At 39.4% G+C, this 18,973-nt stretch overlaps 1 protein-coding gene across 15 annotated transcripts in view; it reads right to left on the bottom strand.

The window, feature by feature from the left end:
* The window catches only part of DOCK3 (dedicator of cytokinesis 3), a 657,203-nt gene that overhangs the window by 500,215 nt on the left and 138,015 nt on the right, over positions 1-18,973 (bottom strand). For all 15 annotated transcript variants that reach the window (XM_058288315.2, XM_058288314.1, XM_058288308.2 and 12 more), the window contains exon 3: positions 7,224-7,264. In XM_058288315.2, coding sequence (XP_058144298.1) covers positions 7,224-7,264 — 41 coding nt within the window. The remainder of the gene's footprint in view (positions 1-7,223; positions 7,265-18,973) is intronic.

The raw sequence follows: 18,973 nt of genomic DNA, 5'->3' as shown, positions 1-18,973 counted from the left end.
GAAAAGGGAAACGGATTTAGCTCAACTGATAAGAGCGTCCACCTACCATATGGGAGGTCCAGGGTTCAGACCCAGGGCCTCCTGACCTGTTAGATGGGCTGGCCCACGCGCAGTGCTGATGCACATGGAGAGTGCTGTGCCACATAGGGGTGCCCCTGCGTAGGGGAGCCCCACACGCAGGGAGTGCGCCCCTTAGGGAGAGCCACCCAGCGTGAAAAAAAGTGTAGCCTGCTCATGAGTGGCGCAGCACACGCAAAGAGCTGATACAGCAGGGTGGCACAACAAAAAGAGACAGAGATTCCCAGTGCTGCTGACGAGAATGTAGGCAGACACAGTGGCGAGTGGATGCAGAGAACAGACAACTGGGGGGGGGAGGGCAGAGAAGGGGAGAGAAATAAATTTTTTAAAAAAACAACATATATACACCTCAAAACAAACCCCAAAATATGTAAAGCAAAATATTTTCAGAATTGAAGGAATAGATACTTCACAAATAATACTTGTAGACTTCAATACACAACTTTCAAAAATTGATAGACATCTAAATGAAATATCAATAAGTAAACAGAGGTAGCAGACTTGGCCCAGTGGTTAGGGCATCCGTCTACCACATGGGAGGTCCACGGTTCAAACCCCAGGCCTCCTTGACCCGTGTGGAGCTGGCCCATGCACAGTGCTGATGTGCGCAAGGAGTGCCATGCCACACAGGGGTGTCCCCCGCATAGGGGAGCCCCACGCGCAAGGAGTGCGCCCTGTAAGGAGAGCCGCCCAGTGCAAAAGAAAGTGCAGCCTGCCCAGGAATGGTGCCACTCACACGGAAAGCTGACGCAACAAGATAACTTAACAAAAGGAAACACAGATTCCCGTGCTGCTGACAACAGAAGCAAACAAAGAAGACGCAGCAAATAGAAACAGAGAACAGACAACTGGGGTGGGGGGAGGGGAGAGAAATAAATAAATAAATCTTTAAAAAAAATAAGTAAACAGAGGGCTTAAACAACCTATTAACCATACATAATAGATATAGATATATATATATAAAAACCCCACCCAACAATGGCAAAATACAGTATTTTCATGTGTACATATGGGCTGTTTCTCAGGATAGACTATATTCTGGGCCACAAATCAAATCTTAATAAATTTTAAAATATTTAAACCACGCAAACTATCTTCTTGGACCACAATGGAATAAGCACAGAAATCAGTAACGAGAAAAACTGAAAAATTTACAAATATATGGAAATTAAACAAAACGCTATTAAATAATGGGTCAAGGAGAAATTAGAAGGGGTAACAGGAAATAACATGAAACAAATGAAAATGAAAACATAAGATACCAAAACTTAAGAGATACAGCAAAGACAATACACAGAAATTTATAGGTTTAAAAGTCTACATAAAAAAAGAAAGGTCATAAATCAAAAACTTTTTTTATCTTAAACAAAAATAATTTCACACCTAAAGAAACTAGACAGGAAGAGCAAACTAAACCAAATGTTAACAGAATAGAAAAACAAAAGAGAGAATGAACAATATTATTTTGAAGAGATCAACGAAAATTGACAAACCTTTGGTTAGACTGACAAAGAAAAGAAGAGATGACATAACTAAAATCAGAAATGAATTGTGGAGAATTTTTGTGGAGAGTCGCCGTGGTTTCCTGCGTGAACGGAACCTGGCACTCACCCCTGTTGGCCAGCCACCCCCAGATGCCTTCCACAGTCCTTTCAGTTTTGCATAGCCGCCGCCGCTTCTCAACCGCCCACCATGACGACCATATCCCTGTCGCAGGTGTGCCAGAACTATAACCAGGACTCAGAGGCTGCCATCAACCACCAGATCAACCTGGAGCTCTACACCTCTTACGTCTACCTGTCGATGTCTTACTACTTTGACTGTGATGATGTGGCTTTGAAGAACTTTGCCAAATATTTTCTTCACCAATCTCATGAGGAGAGGGAACATGCTGCGAAACTAATGAAGATGCAGAACCAACAAGGAAGTCAAATTTTCCTTCAGGATATCAAGAAACCAGAACAAGATGACTGAGAGAGCAGGTTGAATGCAATGGAGTGTGCCTTACACTTGGAAAAAAAGGTGAATCAGTAACTAACGGAACTGCACAAACTGGCCACTGACAAAAATGACCCCCACTTGTGTGACTTCACTGACACTCATTACCTAAATGAGCAGGTGAAGTCCATCAAAGAACTGAGTGACTACATAACCAACTTGCACAAGATGGGGGCCCGGGTTCTGGCTTGGCAGAGTATCTTTGACAAGCACACTCTGGGAAGCAGTGATTATGAGAGCTAAACCTTATGTCAGCTTCCGCAAAGTCACAGGGTAGTGCATGTGTGTTGGGTTTACTTTTTCTATAAGTTGTATCAACATCCACCAAGTTCTTTCCTTGGTACCATTCCTTCAAATAAACTTATTTGGTACCTCCCCCCCAAAAAAGAAAGAAATGAATTGTGGGGAAGAGGGTACATTACTACTGATACCAGAGAAATAAGAGGGATTATGCAAGGGTACTATGAACAATTACATGCCAAGAAATTTAAAAACATAGATGAAATTGACAAAATCCTAGAAGCATTCAAAAGGCTTCATCACATCAGACAAAATGGAAAATCTCAACAGACCTATAACAGGAAACTTAATCAGTAATTAAAAATCTCCCAACAACGAAAATGCAGGACCATATAGTTTCACTGCCGAATTCTCCCAAACATTCAAAAATTTAAGACCAATCTTTTTCAAACTCTTCCAAATTTTATAAGAGGAGGGGTTACTTTCTAACTCATTCTAGGACACCATTACACTGATAACCAAAGCCAGATAAAGACACCAAAAAAAAAAAGAAAATCACAAATATCCCTCATGAATATAGAGGCAAAGATCCTCAAAAGAATACTGGCACGGGAAAGCAACAGTGTTAAAAATATTAAACACAATGACCAAGTGGGATTTATTACAGGAATGCAAGGGAGGATACAACATAAAAATACCAATGTACTATACCATATAATAGAATGAATGAAATTTTTTAAATGACCATCTCAATTGAAACAAAAAAGGCAACTAACAAAAATAAAAATGCTTACATGAAAGAAAAAAAAACACTCCAGCAGAGCGGGTGTAGCTCAATGGTTGAGCACCTGCTTTGCACATATAAAGTCCAACATTCAATCCCCGGTACCTCCTTAAAAAAAAAAAACACTCCAAAAATTAGGAATAGAAGGAAATTTTCTTAACACGATGAAGGGCAACTACAAAAAACCAACAGGGAAACGGACTTTAGCCCAGTGGTTAGGGCGTCCGTCTACCACATGGGAGGTCCGCGGTTCAAACCCAGGGCCTCCTTGACCCGTGTGGCGCTGGCCCATGCGCAGTGCTGATGCGCACAAGGAGTGCCCTGCCACGCAGGGGTGTCCCCCGCATAGGGGAGCCCCACGCACAAGGAGTGCACCCGTAAGGAGAGCCGCCCAGCGCCAGAGAGGGTGCAGCCTGCCCAGGAATGGCGCCGCCCACACTTCCCATGCCGCTGACAACAACAGAAGCGGACAGAAACAAGACGCAGCAAAAAGACACAGAAAACAGACAACCGGGAGAGGGGAGGGGAATTAAATAAATAAAGATATCTTTAAAAAAAAAAAAAAAAAACAACTAACATCATCAAGAGTGAGATACTGAAAGCTTTCTCCTATGATCAGGAAGAAAACAAGGATGCCTAGTATCACCAATGTTATTAAACACCATACTGGAAGTTCAAGCCAGAGTAATTAGGCAAGAAACAAAAATAAAAGGCATCCAAATTGATAAAGAAATCAAACTATGTCTATTCACAACTGACATGATCCTACATATAGAAAATTCCAAAGAATCCAAAAGAAAGCTACTAGAACTAAGAATTTCACTTACAAAAACAAAGCAAAGTTGCATAATATAAAAGAAACACAGAAGTCAGCCAGATGTCCATATACCAATAATAGCAACCAAAAAAGGAAAGCAAGAAAACAATTCAATTTCCGAAAGCATCTAAAGGAATAAAGGAATAAATTCAACCAAGAAGGTGAAAGACCTTAAAACTACAAAATATTGCTAAAAGAAATTAAAGAGGACCCAAACAAATAGACTTCCTGTGTTCAGGGATTGTAAGACTTAATATTGGGAAGTAGATGTGGCTCAACTGATAGAGCGTCCACCTACCATATAGGAGGTCCAGAGTTTGAACCCAGGGCCTCTCGGCCCAGGTGGTGGTGAGCTGGCCCACATGCAGAGCTGCCGCGCGCAAGGAGTGCCATGCCATGCAGGGGTGTCCCCTGCATAGGGAAGCCCCAATCACAAGGAGTGCACCTCACAAGGAGAGCTGCCCTGCACAAAAGAAGTGCAGCATGCCCAGAAGTCAGGTTGCACACACAGAGAGTTGATACAGGAAGATGACGCAAAAAAAAAGAGACACAGATTCCCGGTGTTGCCAAGAATGCAAGCGGACACAGAAGAACACACAGCAAATGGACACAAGAAAGCAGACAAGGGTGGGGGGGGGGGGGGAGAAATAAATAAAATAAATCTTTAAAAAAAAAGACTTAATATTGTTAAAGATGTAAATACTGCCTAAAGCGATCTACAAATTCAGTACAATCCCTATCAAAATCCAAGCAGAAGTTTTTGAAGAAATTAAAAAGCTGACCCTCAAATTCATACGGAATTGCAGGACACCAAATAGCCAAAATAATCTTGAAAAAGAAGAACAAAATTAGAGGACTCATCCTTCCTGATTTTAAATTTTGCTACAAAGTTACAGTAATGAAAAGAGTGTGGTGCTGGAATAAGGACCGATGGAATAGAATAGAGAATCCAGAGATTAATCTACTCATCTATGACCAGTGCATTTCTGACTAGGGTGCCAAGTACTTTCAATGGGAAAATAATAGTCTCTTCAACAAATGGTGTTGAGACAACTGGAAATCTACATGCAAAAGAATGAAAGTGGATGCCTATCTCTCACTACAGAAAGAAATTAATTCAAATAAATCAATGACCTAAATATTAGAGCTACTACTGTAATACTTTTAGAAAAAAACATTGAAAAATATCTACAAGACCATGTAATAGGTAATAGATCTTTATATTTTACACCAAAAATACAAGCAACAAAGAAATCAGATAAAACAGACTTCATAAAATTTAAAAACTTTTATACAAAGAACATTATCAAAATAGTGAAAATACAGCCTACAGAATGGGAGAAAATATTTGAAAATCATTGATCTGATAAGAGTTTACAATCCAGAATACATAAAGAACTCTTACAACTCAACCAAAAGACTAACAACCCATTTAAAAAGTGAACAAAATCACTGAATAGACATTTCACCAAAGATTTACAAACGCCCAATAAACAAATTAAAAAGATGCTCTATATCATTAGCCATTAGGAAAATGTAAATCAAAACCACAATGAGCTACTATTTTCACACACACTAGAATGTCTACTACTTTAAAAAATATATAACAAGGGTTGAAGAGGATATGGAGAAATAAGAACATTCATTAATTATTAGAAGATTGTAAAATTGTGCAGCCACTGTGGAAGAAAGTATGGAGTTTCCTCAGCTTACCATGTGACCTGGCAACCCCACTTCTAAGTATATACCAAAAAAATTGAAAGCAGAGACTCAAATAAATGTTTGAACATCAATGCCAAAAGACAGAAGCAACCCAAGTGTTCATCAATAGGTAAACAGATACACAAAATGTGGTATGTACATACAATGGATTATTATTCAGCCATAAAAAGGAATGAAGTTCTGATGCATGTGACAACATGGATGAACCTTGAAGACATAGTGTTGAATGAAATAAGCCAGCCACAAAAGTACAAATATTGTATTTGATAGGAAACAAATAAGAATAAGCAAATTCACAATGTCAGAACCTATAATACAGGTTATCAGGGGTTGTGGGGAGGGAACAGAAATTAATGCTAGAGGAGCCAGTATAGCTCAAGTGGTTGAGTGTCAGCATACCACATATGAGGTTATAGGTTCAATCCTGGTCCCAGTACAAAAAAATTTTTTTTAATAAAAAATAAATTAATGCTAAATTGGCACAGCATTTCTGTTTGCTGTGACAGAAACAATTTGGTAATAGATGGTGGTGATAGTAGCACAGGATTGTGAAATATAATTAACACCACTGAATTATATATTTGAATGTGGTTAAAAGGGGAAATTTTAGGTTTATATTTGTTACTAGAATAAAAAATTTTTTAAACTTAGTACTGTACAATACAGTGAACCTTAATGTAAACTATGAACTTTAATAGTAAAATTATAATAATTTTTTTCATCAATTGTAACAAAGATAGTGCACTAAGGCCAAATGTTAATAATAGGGGGCATATGGGAACTCTGTATTTTTCTGTAAATGTACAACTTCTCTAATTTAAAAAAGTATGAAAAAACAAGGTATCATTTCATACCCAGTAGAACAGCAGCTATTAAAAAATGAAAATAAGTGTTGTAGAGGACGTAGAAGAACAAATACTTGTTAAAGGGAATGTAAAATGGTACACCACTGTGGAAAAAGGTTTCCTTAGAAAATTAAACAAATACCATATGACCAAGCAATTCCACTCCTAGGAATGTACCCAAAAAAAGACTGAAAGCAGGAACTAGGACAGATATTTGTACAAAAATGTTCATTGAAGCATTATTCACAATAACCAAAAGGTCAAAGCAACCCAAGTATCAATCAACAGATGAATGGATAAACAAAATGTGGTATATTCATACAATGGAATATGATTCAGGCATAAAAAGAAGAGCTGGTACATGCTACAACATGGATGAACTTTGAATATGTACATCATGTTGAATGAAATAAGATGCAAAAAGACAAATATTCTATGATTTCTCTTACATGAAGTATTTAGAATAAGCAAATTCAAGCAGACAGCAATCAGAATTATGGTTACAGAGGTAGGAAGAGGGGGAAATAGGAAGATTTTTAATTAGTATGAGCCTTAGTTTGGGATCATGCAAACAACCTAGAAATAGATAGTGGTGAAAGTTACAAAGTATTGTCAGTGTACTTAATGTCAAAGAATTGTCCACTTAAAATAGTTTAAAAGATTATTATGTTATACGTATTTTACTGCAATTAGAAATAAATTAATTATTAAAATGAGAAAGCAATAGGCTTTTCATTACCTTTATATTTGGCTTCTTTGTTGAAACTCCTCTGTACCAACCTAAAACAAAGCACATAAAGGATATTAATAAAATAGTTACTGTTTTTGTAAAAGACAGGAAACAATATTTGAATATTTTTAAAGAACATAGGTGAATGCTAGAGTTTCCTTAGAATACTGAGACAATTTATTAGGTTCCAGAATTGTTCTGATAATTAACTCCAAAAAAAAAAAAAAGTCTTAAAATGAATATAACATTCTCAATTCTCATCATAAGAAAATTAGGCATTTCAAAAGAATAAGACACAAAAAGAAAATATATCAGATGACATATAATTCAACTCCAATAAGATTCCCAGTTGAAGTTATTAAGGGGCAATAATCATATGGCTTTTTTGGTGGCAAATAGGGAGCAGAGCCCAGATTTTCTGTAAACTGCTCTTATTCAATCTCCCATGTATTATACTACACAACTCTCATTCCCCAAACCTTCAAGTAGCTAAAGTTAACATCTCTGCCCTTGCAGATCTCCCTATTTATTCCTTTTCAGCATTCACCACATAGTAAAAAAATTATGTAGTTTCTATTAACAAAATAAAAACAATTTTCAGACAAAGGAAATGTTATAGGCAATTGTTCTCAATTCCAATCCTTTATATTCAGAGCTTGACTAGTTTCACCACTTGAGGTTAAAAGGAAGTAGCTCTGAAAGGGAGGAGGAGAAGGCAACACTTGTGATTAAAGGAGTGTGGTAAATAAGAGAAGAAGGAAAAAGTGGTTGTTTGATGGCTAATATTAATTGAAATCTTATTGATCTAAGTTCATTCCATGTATTCACTCCTTGAAACCTCACAAGAAAGCTATGGGGAAAAGAATCAACTTTTCCTCCCTTGGCATCATAGGAAACAAGAAAAGAATACTCTTGCTTCTCTGTAGTTCAACAACTGAGATCATACATTTGAGTAACTCAATTCGCATGCTTACATAATTCTTCATATATAAAAATGAGGTAATCTTACCACAGTTATCATTTACAGTATATTAAAAAAGAGAGGGAAACGGATGTGGCTCAAACAATTGGGCTCCCGTTTACCATATAGGAGGTCCAGGGTTCAATGTCCAGGGCCTCCTGATGAAGGCCAACTGGCCCACACAGCAAGCTGACCCACATGGAAGGAGTGCCGGCCAACGTGGAGAGCTGGAACAGCAAGATGATGCAACAAAGAGACACAGAGGAGAGCCAATAAGAGATGTAGCAGAACACGGAGCTGAGGTGGCACAAGAGAATGATCGCCTCTCTCCCACTCCAGAAGGTCCCAGGATCAGTTCCCGGAGCCACCTAATTAGAATATAGGCAGACACAGAAGGACACACAGCGAATGGACACACAGAGAGCAGACAATGGGGGTTGGGGGAAAAAATAAATAAATAAGTAAATCTTAAAAAAAAAAAAAAAAGAGAGTAGAGTGATACTAGTAAGTATGGCAAAGAAAGGAATTCCAAAAAGTCTCTCCACCATAAAAGCAATGGGAACACCAGCAAAACTCTCAAAATCAACATTTTTAGGACTCTGGAAATTAAGCAAAGGCTTGCAATGATCCAAAGAATATTTCTTTGAGAAAAATAGATGAATCTTGGTAAAAACAGTGAGCTTTTTGGCATTTTAACTTGTGCTAGTCCCATACCCATCCCCAGTTCTATGCCATCCTTGAACATCAAAAGCCCTTTAGTCATGCTGAAAACCAACAAACTAACAGTCTCTGGGTGGGGACATAATGCAGCTGGAATACCTCCAAGCCCAATTCTTACATAGTTGTCATTATCTGACCTCTCTGACAGGTCCCTGGAAAATCTCATTCTCAAGGCTTTTCTCTTTATTTAAGCTGACACAGAACTGCAAAATGTAGTTTTTTCCTTGAAGCATTTGATGGAAAAAATCAGCAACAATTGTTTAACATCACTTCTGCCTGAAGCAGCAATTACAACTAGAGAAACAACATACTGACCAAATACATAAAAGGAAAAGATGAGATAAGATATCCATAAAGGGCTTTGAAAAGTACCAGCGTGGTCATGGGAATCTAGAATCACATTTCCTGGGCTCTGCATGCCCAGGAAAGACCTGAGGAGGCCCCAAGCTCTTTTCACTGGCTGAACTTGAGGCCTTTTATGGATATCCCACCTATTAACTAGAATTCTTGGAATAAAATTTCCTCAAATAATTCATTTTAGGCACCTAGAAAGAGTATATTTGTATTTTGCCAAATGATCTAAAATGTACTAGCTTTTAATCTGTTTATAATATTGAAAAATCTTGTTACATCAATTTTTTATTCATAAACTTAGCGAAAAAATGTTACAGGTCTCACTATCACCATTACCCCTATGCTCTGACCTGGAGCTAAACTCTAAACTCATTACATAGAAAATCTATGAAAAAGAGCACTCACCCAAAGACTATAAAAAGATATTTTCTTTTTATCCTGTTGCTATTTTTGTTCATGTTAGCTTCTGGCATTCAAGGAAAGCCCTCTTAAAATACTAGCTGGATACAAACAGACACCTCAGAGTCTAGATCTAGGAACACTGTATTACAATATTAAAATATCCAGGTTTCAACAAAAGATTACAAAACACACAAAGAAGCAGGCAGTAGCTCAAGCAATTGGGCACCCACCTCCTACACAGGAGGTGCTGGGTTCGGTTCCTGGTGCCTCCTAAAGAAGACAGACAACAAGCAAAGACAAACGAGCAAAGACAAACAGCAGGGAGCAAGTGTGGCTCCAGCAGTTGAGCACCCACCTCCCACATGGGAGGGACCGGGTTTGGTTCCAGTGCCTCCTAAAAAAAAAGCAAACAGATGAGTGCAAACAGCAAGCAAAAACAGCAGCAGAAACTGAGCAAAAACAGCGAGCAAAGAGATGAAGGAGTCATCTGGGACAGGGTGGTGGTGGAAAAAACAGGAAGTGATAGTCCAGGCAAAGGAGAAGTTTAAAGCATTAAAAACCATCATTGAGGGAAGCGGCTGTGGCTCAATCAGTTGGGTTCCCATCTCCCATATGGGAGGCCCTGGGTTCACGTCCCAGGGCCTCTTTATGAAGGCAGGCTCACATGCACGTTGCGGAGAGCTGCTGGCCCGCAAGCACTGCAGAGTACTGCCCAGCCTGCAAGCACCACAGAGAGCCAACTCAGCAAGGTGACGCAAGAAAGAGAGAGACAAGAAAAAAAGAAGAAACAGAGGAACACACAGCGAATGGACACACAGAGCAGACAGCAAGCAAGGGAGGGTGGAAATAAATAAATAAAATACAGACACAGAAGAACACAGCAAATGGACACAGAAAGCAGACAGCAAGCAAAAAGCAGCAAGGGGGGATTAAAAAACATCATTGAGAAGGATTAGATCTGGGACATTCAAGACAAAGACTTTTTTTTAATGGTCCTATATATGCTCAAAGAGCTAAAGGAAACCAGGAAACCTATAGATGGAAACAAAGAGAATATCGAGAGAGATGAAAATGATGTAAAGGAACCAAGCAGATCCAAGAGCACAGTATAAAAAATTAAAAATTCCCTAGAGGGGGGGGGTTCAGCAGCATACTAGAGCTGACAGTAGAAAAATCAGAGAACATGAAAACAAGACAAATGAAATCATCCAATTTGAAAAGCACAAAGAAGAAAGAGTGAAAAGTGAGCAAAACCTGAGAAACCTGAAGGACATGATCAAGCATACCAATATATTATTTATGGGAATCTCAGAAGGAGAAGAAAAAGAGAAGTAGCAGAGAAAATATTCAAAGAAATAATGGCTAAAAACTCCCCAAATTTAACAAAGGACATGAATATACACATCCAAGATCTCAACAAACAGCAAATACTATAAACCTACCATGTTATGATTTACCTGGTGAAAGCCAAAGATAGAGAATTCTAAAAGCCACTAGAGAGAAGCAACGTGTAATACACAATAAAATGAAAGCATGGTGGCAAGAAAGCAGTGGGATGGTTTATTTAAACTGCTGAAAGCAAAAATTGCCAATCGAGACGTCTATATCCTGAAAAACTGCCTTTCAAAAATGAGGGATTAAGACATGCCAAGATAAACAAAAGCTGAAGGACTTCCCAACCACTAGACTAGTCCTACAAGAAATGTTAAAGGGAGTTTGTTTTCTTGTTGTTATTTGTTTTAGGTACCAGGGAACCCAGGACCTCCAATGTGGGAAGCAGGCACTCAATCACTTGAGCCACATCTATTCCCCAGGGCAGTTTTGTGGGGATTTTTTTTTGTTGTTTTTTTTTAAGATTTATTTTCTATTTATTTCTCTCCCCCTTCTTCCCCACCCCAGTTGTCTGCTTTCTGTCCATTCACTGTGTGTTCTTCTGTGTCCACTTCTATTTTGGCAGCAGCACCAGCAATCTGTGTCTCTTTTTTGTTGCGTCATCTTGCTGCATCAGCTCTCTGTGTGTGCGGCGCTACTCTCGGGCAGGCCGAACTTTCTTTCGCACTGGGCGGCTCTGCTTACAGGGCCCATTCCCTGCATGTGGGGCTCTCCTGCGTGACATGGCACTCCTTGCCCGCATCAGTACTGCATGTGGGCCAGCTCCACACGGGTCAAGGAGGCCCTGGGTTGAATCTCCCATGTGGTAGGCAGATGCTCTATCACTTAAGTCAAGGCCACTTCCCCCCAGGGCAGTTTTTTACGTTGAAAGGAAAGGACACAAGACAATTGACTGAAGCCACATAAATAAACAAACATAGTAAAGATAAAAACAGTAAAGATAATGAAATATAAGTACTTCTGTATTTTTGGTTGGTAATTCCACTTTTTACTTCCTACAGGATCTAAAATGAAAATGCACAAAATGTAATTCTAAATCGCTGGTTTTGGTCTGATATAAAAAATATAATTTTTGAGAAAAACTACACAAAGGTGGGGAGATGGTGGGTGTAATTATATAATGTGTATATACCAGTGAAGTTAAATTGGTTATCAAAGCAAATGAGACTGTTATAGAGTCAGTTTGGGAATAGTTTGCTATTCTTTTTCTAGTTCCTCCAGGTGTGCAGTTAGATCTTCAATTTTAGCTCTTTCTTCTTTTTTAATGAAAAATATTGAGGGCTATAAATATCCCCCAGTACTGCCTTTGCTGTTTCCCATAAATTTTGGTATGCTGTGTTCTCATTTTCATTCATCTCAAGATATTTACTGAATTCTCTTGCAATTTCTTCTTTGATCCACTTCTTCGATCTTAAAATTTAAGAGTGCATTGTTTCATCTCCATATATTTATGAATTTTTTCTTTTTCCACTGATTATTGACTTCCAGTTTCAATCTGTTATGATCAGAGAAAGTGTTTTGTATAATTTCAACCTTTCTAAATTTATTAAAACCTGTCTTGTGACCCAACATATGGTCTATGCTGGAGAAGGATCCATGAGTGCATGAAAAGAAATATATATAATATATTCTTACATTATTCAAATTCTCTGTTTCTTTATCCTCTATCCAGACGTTCTACACAATATTGAGAGTGGTATATTGAACTCAAACTATTACTGTAGAGACATCTATTTTTCCTTTCAGTTTTGCCAGTGTGTGCCTCCTGTATGTTGGGGCACACAGGTTAGACTCCCAGTTGAAGGGAACTTCTTATAATTCATTATAGTTATTTTTTCTTGGAGAGTGCCCCTTCTATTAATAAATAATGATCTTCATTCCTTATAACAATTTTGCATTTTTTTAAGATTTATTTATTTCTGCCCCCCCCCCCCCCATCACGCTGTCTACTCTCCACATACAATCACTGTGCACTCTTCTGTGTGTACTTGTCTTCTCTTTAGACAGCACCAGGAACTGATCCTGGGACCTTCTGGAATGGGAGAGAAGCGTTCCATCTCTTACACCACCTCAGCTCCCTGGTTTGCTGCATCTCTTACTGTCTCTCCTCTGTATCTCTTTTTGTTGCATCTTCTTGCTGCTCCAGCACTCTGTGCAGGCTAGCTCTACACTCAGGCCAGCCTGCCACATGGGCCAGCTTGCCTTTACCAGGAGACCCCAGGAATCAAACCCTGGACTTCCTATATGGTAGACGGGAGCCCAATACTTAAGCCACACCCACTTCCCCAGTTTTGCATTTAAAATCTATTTCGTCTGATATTATTATCACTATCCCAGGTCTTTTTTGGTGTGAAGTATCTTTTTCCAACTTTCACTTTCAACCTGGTTGTGTCCTTATGTCTGAAGTGAGTCTCTTGTAAACAGCATATAGATGGCTCATAATTTTCTACCCCTTCTATCAATCTTTGTCTTCTGATTGGGGAGTTCCAAGTCATTAACATTTGATGTTATTACCCTAACGACATTAGTTACTTGGTCCATTTTGTTCTTTGGCTTTCCATTCTCACATCTTACTGTTGTCTGTCTTTTTACCCTTTGATTTACCCTTCCTAATAATCTTCATTTCCACACTCTTATCCAAGTCACTCACCCTTGTTTCTTCCTTTTAGTCTGCACCACTCCCTTTAGCATCACTTGTAAATTCTGGTCTTTTGGTAACATACTCTCAGTTTTTGTTTCTGAAGACTGAACTCACTCTCATTTTTTGAAGGGCAGTTTTACCAGATACAGAATTCTTGGCTGGCAGTTTTTCTCTTTCAGTACCTTAAGTACATCATACCACTTTCTTCTCGCCTCCACAGTTTCTGATGAGAGGGTGGCATTAATCTTATTGAGGTTCCCTTCCATGTGATGCTTTGCTTTTCTCCTGCTGCTTTCAGAATCCTCTTTTTATCTCTATCTACATTTGAATAGTAGGTGTCTCATAGTAGGCCTATCTGGATTTGTTCTATTTGGGGTGCACTGTCCTTGGATATTGGTATTTATGTCTTTCGTAACGGTTGGGAAATTTTCGGTCCTTTTATCCTCAAATATTCTTTCTAACCCTTTTCCATTCTTTTCTCTTTCTGGGAAACTGATAACACAGTTTGTGCATTTTACACTGTCATTCAATTCCCTGAGTCCCTGTTCTGTTTTTTTTCCATTCTTTTCTCTTTCTGTTATCTTTTCCAGTTCAGATGATCTGTCCTCCAAATCACTAATTCTGTCTTCAAACAATTCAAATCTGCTAATATATGCCTCTACTGTACTTTTTTTTTAATACTTTTTATTTATTCCCACACCTGAGATGGCTCCCTTGCCTGTCTGCTCGTTGTCTGCTCATCTTCTTGAGGAGGCACCAGAACTTACATGGGCCCTGCCATATGGGAAGTAAGTGCCCTACTGCTTGAGCCACTTCTGCTCTCTGTTGGCTGCATCATCTGCTGGTTGTGGCATCTGTTCATCTTCCTTAGGAAGCACCAGGAACCAAAACCAGGACCTCCCATGTGGAAGGCAGGCACCCAATTGCTTGAGTCATATCCACACCCCCTCAATCTCTCATGTACTTGTTTTTTTTTTTTTGTTTTTTTTTATTTTGAGGTATTGGCATCAGGGATTAAACCTAGGACCCTGTATGTGGGAAGCTGGCACTCAACCCCTCAGTCACATTTGGCTCCCCTAAGTTGGTTTTTTCATTTGTTTGCTTGTTGTTTGTTTTTAGGAGGCACTGGGAACCAAACCCAGGACCTTCCATGTGGGAAGCAGGCATTCAACCCTTGAGCCACATCCACTCCCTCTAAAATACTTTTTAAAAATCTTTTTATTTTAAAGATACATAGACCACACAAAATGCTACATCAAAAAATATAAGAGGTTCCCATATACCCCACTCCCCACACTCCCCACTGCTCCCACATGGACAACTCCCCCCATCAGTGCATCTATTGTGTCTTTCATTCCTATAAGATCTAATTACTTTTCTTTGCAGGCTTTCAAATTGTTCTTTGTGTTTACCCAGTGCTTCTTAATATCGTTTTATATCTAGTCATATTTTCCTTCAACTCCTTGAATTGATTTAGGAGACTGGTGTGATTGTCACTGATTAGTTATCTTAAATCCTTTATCTCATCAGGACATTTGGTTTGTTCTTTTGGTTGGGCCATCTCTTCCTGTTTTCTAGTATGGCTTGTAATTTTTTGTTGATGTCTAGGCATCTGAATATGTTGGTGAATTTACTCTGACAGTCAATTTCTCTCTCTTGCCTAGTGTTGTTTTTTCTCCCATACCTCTTGAGTTTTTTTTTAAAGGTTTATTTTATTTATTTCACTCCCCATTCCCCCATTGTCTGCTCTCTGTGTTCATTCGCTGTGTGTTCTTCTGTGTCTGCTTGTATTCTTGTCGGCAGCACCGGGAATCTGTGCCTCTTTTTTGTTGCGTCATCTTGCTGTGTCAGCTCTCCAGGGCCCACTCCTAGGCAGGCTGTACTCTTTTTGCACGGGGTGGCTCTCCTTGTGGGGTGCACTCCTTGCACGTGGGGTACCCCTATGTGGGGGATACCCCTGCATGGCACAGAACTCCCTGCACATGGCAGCACTGCACATGGGCCAACTCACCACACATGTCAGGAGGCCCTGGGAAACAAACCCTGGATCCTCCATATGGTAGGCGGATGCTCTCTCAGTTGAGCCACATCCACTTCCCTCTTCTTTTTGGTTCAACTTATTCTAAGTCTTCAAAATTGCCCACTCTTGGGGTGTAGATTTTAGCAAAGGAGGTTAAGAGAGACCTAAAAGCACTTTTTCTCCATGCAGTTTCCTGGCCAGCCAGGAGACAGCACTCATCAGTGAACCTTTCTTCTGGGGGTGTTTCCTTCAACCTGCACTTCCCAGTGTTTCTGGTCTGGCCAGAACAAAGACTCAAAGCAGGCTCCACTGGCCAAATTCACTGAAGGGATCCCCTCTGGCTTGCCCTCCCTTTTTCCTTTTAATAGATGATAGGGAGGAAGACTTCTGTTCCCCTCTTCAATCAGCTGGAGTGGGCCAGGGGTTTTATCCAGGCTTAATGTCTTTGAGGGTGGAGAATGGGAGCCCTTCCTGGCTGCCACAGGGGGTTAGTAACTCATGTTTGTAGATTCAGGTTCTTCATCTCTCTGTCTGTCCCTCACCCTCCTGGGAGTAGTGCAGCATTGTCATAGTCTGCTGATACCTAAAGCAGGTACCTGAGACAGCTTTTGGCCCCTTCTCTGTTTTTTTCATGAGTTGAGGCTGTCTGCCTACTCCAATGCCATCTTCCCAGAATCCCCTATATTTAGAATGTTAAATGTAAGCCTCAGGGTAAACAGAAAAAGCAGTGTATATACAAACTCATAGAGACAGAAAGTACAGCACAGGTTTCAAGGTACAGGGATAGGGATAATGGGGAGTTAGTGAAAAATTCATGTAAGATTTCTATTTGGGGAAAGCAGACGTGGCTCAACTGATGGAGTATCCACCTACCATATGGAGGGTCCAGGTTCTGTACCCAGAGCCTCCTGACCCATGTGGTGAGCTGGCCCACATGCACAAGGATTGCTGTGCCATGCAGATGCACCCCTGTGTAGGGGAGCCTCACATGCAAGGAGTGTACCTGCAAGAAGAGCCGCCCCACATGAAAAAAGCACAGCCCACTGAGCAGTGGAGCCACACACATGGAGAGCTGATGCAGCAAAAAAAAAAAAGAGATGCAGTTTCCCAATGCCACCTGATAATACAAGCGGACACAGAAGAACATACAGCGAATGGACACAGAGAGCAGACAATGGGGGGGGGGGGGGAGGGAGAGAAATAAATTAAATAAATCTTAAAAAAAAAAAAAGATTTCTATTTGGAGTGAAGGTAAAGTTCTAGTAATAGATGGTAGAGAGGGTACTGAAACATGGTGAATGTGATTAATCCCACAAAATGGTATGCTTGGGAGGGACAGGGATGGGAAGATTTAGATTGCATGTGTTTCCACAATTAAAGAAAAACTGACAATTAAAGTTCAATACATGACACTGCATGGTAGCTAAGAATGGAGAAGAAAGGCTCAAAATGACATTATTGGGAAATAAGAAAAAATTGGAATAAAGAATTTAAGTTTTATATCAATATTAAATTTGTTGAACTTGATAACTGTACTTAAGTTGATTACATAAGTGAATAACCTTGATCACAGGAAATATACATAGATATATGATACATTCAAAGAATATGATGTATACAACCTGCTCTCAAATGTTCAGAAAATAGGTAGGTAGGTAGGTAGTCTGAGGACACACACTTTCCAATCATAAAAATTATTACAAAGCCACAGTAATGAACACAGCATGACATTGGAAGAAGGACAGACATATAGACCAATAGAATCTAACTGAAAGTTCAGAAATAAACCCTCACATTTATAGTGAACTGATTTTTGACAAGGGGGCAAATACCACTCAATTGGGAAAGAACAGTCTCTTCAACAAATGGTGCTGGGAGAACTGGCCATCTATAGGCAAAAGAATGAAGATGGACCCCTATCTCACACTGTATACAAAAATCAATTCAAAATGGATCAAACACCTAAACATAACAACCAGAACTATAAAACCCCTAGGGAAAAAAATAATACAAGAAAGCATCTCCAAGGCCTTGTGTTAGACAATGGTTTCTCGGACTTTCCACACAATGGACAAGGAACAAAAGGAAAAATTAAATAAATGGGACCTCATCAAAATTTAAAACTTTTGTGCAAATGACGTTATCATGAAAGTAAAACAATAACCTAAACAATGGGAGAAAATATTTTGAAAGTATGTATCTGATAAGGGTTTATTATCCAGGATATATAAAGATATCCTTCAACTCAGCAACACAGAGACAAACAAGCTGCATTAATAAGCCAAAGGAGTGGTTGATGCAAAGCAATCTGTTGGCTTTCATAAAGGGTATTTTTTTGGGGTAGAAGTTTTCAGTTACAAGGCCCTAAAGAATCCAACTTAAGGTACCATGAGAGGTACTTCCTCACCAAAATCTGTTGCCATATGTTGAAGCAAGATGGCGGGCCATGTCTGCATGGGTTCAGCCTTCCTCTTTCCTCTTAAGGCTCCATGGGCCCAGATTCTTCCAATCTCAGTTGTAGGCTGGAGGGCTCATTTCTTTCTGGGTCCAGCTGCTCTGCTCTCTTCACAAAGTCAGCTAGCTGTAAACTATCAGGCAAATAACTCATCTTTCTTCCCAGGTTGAAGGATCAAAGCTAACAAGTTCTCTCCTACTCCATGTCTACAGAGCTCTCTCTATTCCTCTGTGTATCTCTTTCCCTGTCTTCTTGATTATCCTTTATATAGCCCACCAAGGGGGCGGGGACTCAACCCTCCACACCCTTAATAATAGTCGAATCAAAGCTCCAATCTTGATTTAATCAAGTAAATGTAAAGCCTTCAGATTTAAATCGATCAAGGGGTATCACGACAAGTTTACAAACATAATCTCCTTTGGGGGTTCATAAATAACTTCAAACTGCAAACAACCTAACTTAAAAATGGGCAAAAGACTTGAATAAACATCTCTCCAGAGAATATATACAAATGGCCAAAAAGCATATGAGAGATGCTCAACATCATTAGTCATTAGGGAAATGTAAATCAAAACAACAGTGAGATAGCATTTCACACCCACTAGAATGGCTATTATTTTTAAAAATCCAAAATCACAAGTGTTGGACAGGATGTGGAGAAAGAAGAACACATTCACTGCTGGTATGAATGTGAAATAGTGCAGCCACTGTGGAATACAGTTTGGCAGTTTCTCAGAAAGTTAAGTATAGAATTACTACATGATCCAAAAATCCCACTACTGGATATATACTGAAAAGAACTGAAAACAGAGAC

Source organism: Dasypus novemcinctus, chromosome 26 (genome assembly GCF_030445035.2).
Source record: "Dasypus novemcinctus isolate mDasNov1 chromosome 26, mDasNov1.1.hap2, whole genome shotgun sequence".
In the NCBI taxonomy this organism is placed as follows: domain Eukaryota; kingdom Metazoa; phylum Chordata; class Mammalia; order Cingulata; family Dasypodidae; genus Dasypus; species Dasypus novemcinctus.
The sequence above is the reverse complement of the archived record's forward strand: the minus strand, read 5'-3'. Positions and strand labels throughout refer to the sequence as shown.